The following is an 8,898-nucleotide window of genomic DNA, read 5'->3' as shown; positions in this document are numbered from 1 at the left end:
TGAAACGGATGCTGGCAGCCACTGGTAACCAGTGGAGGAGCGGAGTAGGTAAGTTAAAGATAGACGAAAGAATGGATGAGCTGCAGCGGTCAGATAGCACTAGCGGGTAGACTATTCATTATGACAACATTCAAAGTAGTTTCTGTTAAGTTTTATAAAAAGCTTTTCTAGTAAAACCCATGGGTCGCAGGAGAGGTGAGAAGTGTGAACATTTAATGGCTGGTAAACTTCAGTCAACACTACAGTGCTGGCATCACAGAGCATATGATATTAAAAAAATAATAATTCCATTACAGGTACATATAGATGAATTATTTGATGATTCACTGATTTTCAATTGACCTGTTACAAATCTAAACAATAAAATAATTTCCAGCATAAACAGGATTGATGTTTTTATGTTGCACAAATAGCTTGGATGCATTGGTGTTTTGTTTAAATAAAGAGTTAATTTACACTCTTAAATAAGAGGATGTCATCTTCAGCATGCCAATGTGTTTAATTAGGGACAGAAGCCATCATCTGTGTTACTTTTCTACACTGAGTCTGTGAAGAAAGTGTTCTCACACAACAGTTACATAGAAAAGGATTTTGCCCCAAAATATACAAACAGATGTCAAGAGAATGAACATTGTCTTCTTGAGTGCTACTATTGATTGCCCACTGGTAAAAACAGAATTAAAATAAAAGCAATACATTATAAAATAAAGGTGGTAAAATCTTTGAAATTTTATGATACCACAACAATTGTGATACTGTACTTAAAATTAGCAGCATTGCTTTGAATAAATTACTTGCTAAAAAAAATAAGCAGTGTGGGGATGAAGCTGGTCTTCATACTGTTTGATGTGTATGTGGTTCTTTCAAAGGCAATCAGTCTATGGTTGAATACAGCATGTAGTGGCTGAAAACAGCAAATGCAACAGTGAGTCCTCAGGGACCCCAAGTACTTTTTATGACACCAATGTGAAGTACATATAAAATGAACTGTAAAAGAAAAATATATAACCATACATTTAAATTTGTTATGAAGTGCTCTTCATGCCTTGTACTTCTCCTTCCCTGTTTCACTAATGACGCAGATATGCTGAAACAGAAAAGGATTCATTTAGTCCTGCAGCATAATATTGACTTACATTAGATGTTTAGAGTCTCTTAGCCTGGTCATAATTATTATACATGTAAAAAGAATTGTATTAGCATGAATTATGAAATGCTCTGGTCATTATGTTTCTTTGTCTATCTGAAATACTTACATTTAGATCTCTAAAGTACTCGTTGTAGTCTAGCGCGTATCCCACCACAAATTTGTCAGGGACCTCGAATCCAACAACTACAAAGAAAACAGGTGAATGCTTCACTTTCTCATATTTGTAGTGGTAAACTACACTGAGATGAAGGTATGTAAAGCCTGATAAAAAACACACATTTCTGCATTTTTCAGACATGAACATGAAGTTCTTCTTTCACACGAGTCTGACACGTCTGAACAGCAACATTTCTGGAACATTCAGATGAGGGGTGGCACCTCGTAGAGGATGCAGGAGGCAGGACATACTGTTAAAAATCCAGCTGTTCAAATTCAGCAGCAGAAAGCTCAGTGTTTTGTTTTCAGTACATAAAAAGATGGTAGGAGAAGAATCTACTGACTCAGCTGTAATGTTTGTTATTTTCCTGCTGTATTCTCACACGGGCCCACTCGGAAATTTACCAGAAATGTTTCGGGGGACCGGCAAAAAAAAGTTCCAGAAAATGTGTGGGGACATTTCAGTTCTCAAATACAGCCCCTATGGAAAACTAAAGGAAAATCTCCAGACTTCCGTGCATGTCTGAAAATAACCTTCGTGGAAAACACACTGTAACATATAGTAAAATGAATCAACTGTAAGAATAACAGAATTTGTCTTTAACTCACAGTCTGGTCGGTAGCCAACACTTCTTGGAGTTCTCTTCACCAACAAACTAAGACAGAATCCAGGTTGATTATCAATCTTATAAAAGTACTTAGTTACATATATATAGCTGCATGAAACACTGATAAGAAACATGATTTCTTTTGTTGCATAAGATACAGCAGTTAGTATTTGAAGGGAAGTTATGAGGAGATGAAGTTACCTCGCTACTTTAACCATTTTGGGATTGTACTGTTTGAGGAGCTGCAACAACGTCTTCATTGTCTTCCCTGTGTCGATAATGTCCTTGAAACCCAAAGAAGAGCATTTTAGTGGTGCTGGAATTAAAAGTTTCCTACATCAATATAATGAAACAATACATACCTCCACGATCAAGACATTCTGTGTAAAGAGGAAAAAAACATTTCAGAGAGGAGCAAAACACTGGACACAACATGTTGATAGTCCAATTAAAACCTGTTTTCTAAAATTATTAATCAAGTGAATGCCTTTCACCAGCATTAGTCAGGATCTCAGCATTATTATGTATATATTATGTGTCAACAGGGTTGTTTCAGTCATAATAATGCCTCCCTTCATAAGTCTTACCTTGCCCGTCAGCGTAGACAAGTCATCTCCACCAATAACTTTGATTTCACCTGTCGACTGGTCGTTCTGTAGTGGCAAGAATAACGTGAGGACAACAATGAAGACTTCACATTGTGATTTGTGCATCAAAGACCAAACTAAACAAAATGGGCTATATTTGTTGCATATTGTATAATTCTTTTATAAATATATATTTTATATATTATAAAACATGTTCAAAGCTGATTTTTAAAACATTCTAAATTCAGCATAATTCACTTCTATGGTTGCTTTGTTTGATGGCACACAGCTAAACGACGCTGCATTGCATTTGTGCTTATGTGCATCATTGTGTGCACACACAAGATACAAATAATTGGAGAAACTAGTAGTAAGTAGTGAAAATTGCTCCATAATGGTGCTAGTGGTCAAGATCTCCATAGGTACCTGTAAGACTGTACAAACCTACAAAATATGTAAATAAAATAAGTAATATTAAGTGCTATAGTTTAAAAAAATAATAATACAGCACATCTTAAGCACTACGACAAAATAATTCTAATTAATATTGTTTGTTTACACAGTAGCTCTTGAGGCGAATGAAGTCCACTGTCATTGGGATGGAGCGGTCGCTGTTCCTGTTCAGGGCCTTGATATAGTCCAGCAGGTCTGCAAAGAACTTGTAGCCCCCTTTGAGCACACAGAGGGCCACAATGTGATGGCCCCCCATTTCTTTCATGATCTCTCTGGCCAGTCTCTCAGTCCTGGGGTCACGTGGGAGGGAGAGGAAAACAGACATTCAGATAGTAAGAGACAGCGGGAGAGACAGTGTGAGAGATGGCGGGGGAGAGACGGGTGATAGTCAGCTGAGTTTTCTGCTACTGTCAGCAGTAGTTTCCATTTCCTCACCATTTGTGTCAGCAGACATAGCGGTTTTTGCTTAACATACCAAAGTACAATGATTGTAGAGATCCAGTAAATAAATTACCACAGAAAAAATGAAAACATATCTGCATTGATTTTTTAATCACATAGAAACAGAAAAGCAGAAATGAAAGCCCTTAAGTTTACATTTAGAATTTCAGACAGTTGATGAGTTACTGTTTGTAAGGCTTTTTTTAAACTACTGGGAAAAATCACATATTAGCATCTAAAAACAAAAGTTGAATGTTTAAATGGTGTCTGGCCTGTCTTATTGTTAGGATTATGCAAACAAAACACACTTGTAGAAATTTTACAATTTCTTTCCTATCCTTATTCAAGGGCGTTATCTGTTTTGACATGACCTGCGGGTAAAGTCCAGACCTAATTCTCCAGACTTTAATAATGCGGAGGTTCTCTGCACAGACGCATTCACAACAGCAACAAATCCTCCACATTATTCAAGCGAGAGGAGGAGAACATGTGATTACTCTTTCAACACACAGACACCAGTGTTGGCTCAAATCACCACAAAAGATGAAATGGGAAAAGATGAAGTGGAGAAAAAAAAACATACTGTCTTCTACGTGTATGACACTGCTTTTTTTTCTCTTTTTCTTTTTTCATTCTCACTCTGCGAATCTCCTGCTGTGCGGAGAAAGTCTGCAGAAAATCCGTGGGCTCTTACTCAGAAATTTGTGTTCACACAAATTGTGTTCACCTCCTCCAGAGAAAGTGGGGACAATCTCCGGAGTTTAGTGCAGCCAGGACTTACTGATCACTCAAATCCTTGTGCTCGCAAATATACCCTGCTTGTGCCTGCACTCCAGCTTCAAATCCTCCCCCCCACACTGCATCTATGCACTTGAAACGTCTGCTCTCGGATTTCTCTTCTGGTCTCTGACTTCTTTGCAACAAGTCTGTAAAAATCTCTAACCAATTGGGTAGGGAAATTTCATTCATTATCACTACACCTTGTATTCTATCGGTAGGGTAATAACAAAGCATTACAAAATCTGAATGTGAAACAATAAGGCCTCCTCTCCAACTGAAAGACCACAATCTTGAATTAAGGTGGGGGGAAAAAAACATACACTTCCGCTACAAGCCGCTGAAAATGCTACAACCCACCTGTCCAAGATGAGTCCATGTGGGATGTAGACCCTCTCCAGGTCAGCAGCATAGTGCTTCGGTATGCAGAAAAGGTCAAGGTCATACCCCTGCTCCTCATCACTGATCTGAAATAAAACACGACACAAAGGGGTTAAAAAAAAAAGTCTGGGGTATTACCTTACATGGGACACGCATTCATCTGATACAGGGTAGTACGAGGGGGCAGTGGGTGGAATCTGTGCTGGTCTATGTTCAACTCCCTCCATATGTTTCACAGTTAGAGGACAGGGTGTGATTTTGGAGAACAAACATCCAGGATCTCTGCCCAGATCTGCACCGAGATTCAGATTCTTAGAAGGAGGAATCTTTTCATTATACTGTGTCATGATTAAAATCTTCCCTCACCACAACAGATCATCTCCTTCTAATTACATGTCTTTGCAGTAATTTCACACCAAACCTAATTCTGTAAATATTTGTTTTCCTGTGTTTTTTAGTAAAATCTAATTTTCCACTCCAATATGAACTGCATGCCACAAGAACCCGGACAGCATAACTGGTATCATGTGACATTGGGAAGCTGGTGCAGAGCTGGACGTGCTGTGGGAATAAATAATGTGAGTGACTCAAAAGTCAACAAAGTCTTGTTGCTTTGCTCAATGCTGGGTTGCAAAGTGTCCATTCTATCATTGCATGAGGCTGAAGTACAAGCATTTCGCCTTATGTCTGCTCAAAGGGGAAAAACAGGTCCATATGTTCGGGCTATATCCATTCAGTTACAAATAATAGAGACTGATACTACCCAGATGTCCCTGTTTTCACCGTTAGTCATATGATTGTTGCCTGTTATTTAAGGTTTCAACATAAAATATGATAAAGAACACACTGAACAATTTTGCTGAAAAAGTCCTTGTTTGATAACAATGCTCTATTCAACTAATCTCATTTCAAATGTGATACTGGAAGTTTCACTGTCTTTTAATCCTGTTTTTAGCTAAAGGTGTATTTCATCATCATCTGTGTCAGTCAGTCTGAAGTTCAGACTGAGCGACGATAAAACATTGGATTTCAAGTTCTGGAAATTTCCTGAAAAATAGAGCACAGGTTACTCATTAATAGAGTCCAACACTGGTTACTCAGTTTATGTCGTATCTATAATGTGTGGTTCAGAAACACATGACCTGGTGCTCTCTCTCAAAACTGAACTGACTGACTGACACACATACATGTATTATTGAAGTGTAGAAGATCATGTTCAGTTTAGGACAGCTAAGAAAAAGAAAAGTTTTGTGAGGAACATATGTCAGAAGAATCAAATCAACAAAACATGTTACACATAAAGTAAATTATGACAGACAGCACAGCTACAGTAAGTCTCTGTAAGCCCCTGGCAACCATGATACAATCCAATTATCATGTCTTCTGGAAAAGTCCACTAATACAGAGAAAATTGGGGTCAAAATACTAACAAATGTGCATTACATGAACTACAGATAAAAAACAGATCTGAAAATGTGTGAAACAGGTTGGTTTTCACACAATGTACTGACTGTGAATTGTGTACGTTAAGTTTGCTTGGTAAACATGAGTCAGTTTACATTTATTTGTGGAGTTGATTGTGAGACTCTTTTCAAGGTCTCCAACTATCTATCTACTATAGAAAACAACGACACCTGGGCCTTTGGCGAAGTCATGTGTAATTTCAAAGCGCACGAGATGTTTGTTTTTTTAAATAGATAGAATAACTTATCTCACCCCTCATTTAAAACACATACATTTATATTGACTATACACAGTAGTCTATAACTGGATTCAATAAACTGCTTCTCATTGGTGGACTTTTCTGTTCTGCAGGGGAAATATGCAGCTAAGGCAAAAAAAATTCTAGGTAAACCACCATGGTGTCAAAAACGGTGGATGATCATATCAGACATGGAGGTTACGAATATGAGAACCACCCCTTGGAGAAAGCTTAGAGAGAGGTACTCTCTTATTTGACATCACTTCAGTCTGCACTAAATACATACAAAAACAAGGAATTGGTTATTTTCTGACTCTGAAAAAAAAAAAGAAATACCTTTAGACCTTTTGATTACTAGTGTAATATGTGTTCAGTTGCAGTCACAGAAGTGAACTGCACCCCCTCTCCCCCTGTGAAACCTGTTATTTCCGTGGTTATAAATAAACACGAAGCTGAGCAGTGTATCTGTGACCCCCACTATAACAGTGACAGACTGTAATACGCCCCCTCGTTAGTCCTCCTGTGTAATAATCATAATAAGTGTCTGTGTGTATAAACGTGTAATTCCACTCACATATAAGCCGCACGTGTCCGTGACAGCTCGTCCATGCATGTTGCACACTGAGCGTGGAGGGCGCGGGCCACGCTTCATGTAAAATACGCGCATTTATTTTCCGCCGAGTGGATTCAGCACCGACAGAAAACAGTGGGAAAGGTATTTTAATCACGCGTGGAATCTCTGGAAATGGCGCGTTGTTCTCTGAGCAACCTCGCCCCCCCCCTTCAGCGGTTAATGTTCGGTTGCTGGAGGAGACTCACCACCACACAGGAGCTGGATGTCGCCATGTCCGTGTCGGTGCCCGTCGGTCAGCTGTTCGCGGTCTGTGTCGAGATGAGGAAGACTACGATGTGTTCCACGATGTCCCCCTTGTGACAGCAGCACACACACACTCACACACACATGGAGGTGCAGAGCTGCTTCGCCACAAAAGGTTTTTCTGTCTTGTTCCGGAATGTGTGTGTGTGCAGGGTGTGACGCAGGAGAGCGGCGGGCAAATCGAATGTGAAAGACGGGTTAGCCCCGCCCCGCCGCGGCCTGGAGGCTCCGCCTGTGAGTGTCACCGCCGGGAGAAGGTAAAGAAAATAAAAGTCACACATACACATGGGTTCTGTCCTCTTTAGCTCCTGTCTTAGCCATGGGTTAACTAACTCTAAGCTGTCAAACTCTTGAGGTTTTAGTTAAAAACAGGTGACAACAATAAGTTTAAGCAACTCTGATATTGATAAACCCCAAGTGGATATAGAGAGGAGACAAAAAAGATGTCTATCTGAGAGCAACAACCAATTGTCTCTGTACTTACAAGTTTCTAAATGTGTGCTTACTGGATGTGTTTGAATGTGGCCTTCATAGAAAAAAACTGAGGATGAAGAGGGCCCTTCCAACTTCTTCATCTAACTTCTGACTGCTGATCATACAGTTCAGTGCATTATTTACATGCAATATTTTGCGAGAACCCCGTTCAATTCTATAATCGACTATGTTCAGGAGACTGCAGCGACACCATGGTCGGTCATTTCCTAACAAGCCCCCATGCAGGGAAGATTTCAGTTTGGTTCAATGCAGGGCCCCTCAGATCCCTCTTTCCTGGGATCTGAGGTCCCCAAAGTCCCTTGAAACGCCCCTGCCTATTTGTACTTGAAGAAAGGCAACTAAAAATCCAATTCAGTAAGTTGTTTGAAGATATAAAATCTTGACCACTAAATTGTATTCACACCAGCAAGAAATAAAGAAGAGACAAACGGATATTGTCTTTGTCACTGGGGAGGTGATGGGTAGGTCAGAAATGATGGTAGCATATTATGTCTCTGACTGAGAGGACACACCCTGTCTGATATCTCCTCAAGTGTGAAGATGTCAGTTGAGGAGAAGGAAAACCTGCCCACAAGCAGTTTAGCTGTGGCCATAATAACTGACTCAGAATGAAACAGAACTGTCAAATTGAAACCAAAAACAACAAGATTAGATTAGATTCAACTTTATTGTCATTGCACATGTCACAAGTACAAACCAACGAAATGCACTTTGCATCCAACCAGAAGTGCTTAAACAGTGAATAAATATATGGTACAGTATGCTTAAATATATTTATATGCTAAACAGTGAATAAGTATATGTTATAGTAGGGAGGTATATATACAGTATTAGTGATATGATTCTACCAGATATAGCTATTGACACAATATACAGGTTATATACAGTTTATGTACAGTGTAAACAGGAGTGCAGGTGATATGAATTCACATTATTCAGTCAAATAATTCAGAAGTGCAGGTGGTGGGAATTCACATTACTCAGTCCATAGTGTGTGTGTCTGAGATGGGGAGTAGGGGTTGGTCCGTGTGTGTGTGTGTGGCTTGTTCTTGAACCTGGTGAAAAAGAGGCGCTGGTGAGCCTTCTTGACCAGGCTACAGCAGTTGGTTGTCCAGGTGAGGTCATGTGAGATGTGGATCCCCAGGAACTTGAAGCTGGTCACTCGCTCCACCGCGGCTCCATTGATGTGGATGGGTGGATGGGTGTCAGCATTCCTCCTGAAGTCCACGGTGAGCTCTTTTGTTTTGTTGATGTTGAGCAGCAGGTTATTG

General features: G+C 39.7%; 1 protein-coding gene across 1 annotated transcript; it reads right to left on the bottom strand.

Moving 5' to 3' along the window:
* Positions 1-191: 191 nt before the first annotated feature.
* On the bottom strand, positions 192-7,327 carry hprt1 (hypoxanthine phosphoribosyltransferase 1). Its single transcript, XM_069532114.1, has 9 exons — positions 7,075-7,327; positions 4,533-4,639; positions 3,061-3,244; positions 2,502-2,567; positions 2,277-2,294; positions 2,116-2,198; positions 1,916-1,962; positions 1,257-1,333; positions 192-1,087 (listed from the first exon to the last, which is right to left on the bottom strand). Exons 1-9 carry the CDS (start codon positions 7,099-7,101, stop codon positions 1,040-1,042), a joined length of 657 nt encoding a protein of 218 aa, XP_069388215.1. The 5' UTR covers positions 7,102-7,327; the 3' UTR covers positions 192-1,039.
* Positions 7,328-8,898: the final 1,571 nt, after the last annotated feature.

The sequence above is a fragment of the Paralichthys olivaceus genome, chromosome 9 (genome assembly GCF_024713975.1).
Source record: "Paralichthys olivaceus isolate ysfri-2021 chromosome 9, ASM2471397v2, whole genome shotgun sequence".
NCBI lineage: Eukaryota > Metazoa > Chordata > Actinopteri > Pleuronectiformes > Paralichthyidae > Paralichthys > Paralichthys olivaceus.
The sequence above is the reverse complement of the archived record's forward strand: the minus strand, read 5'-3'. Positions and strand labels throughout refer to the sequence as shown.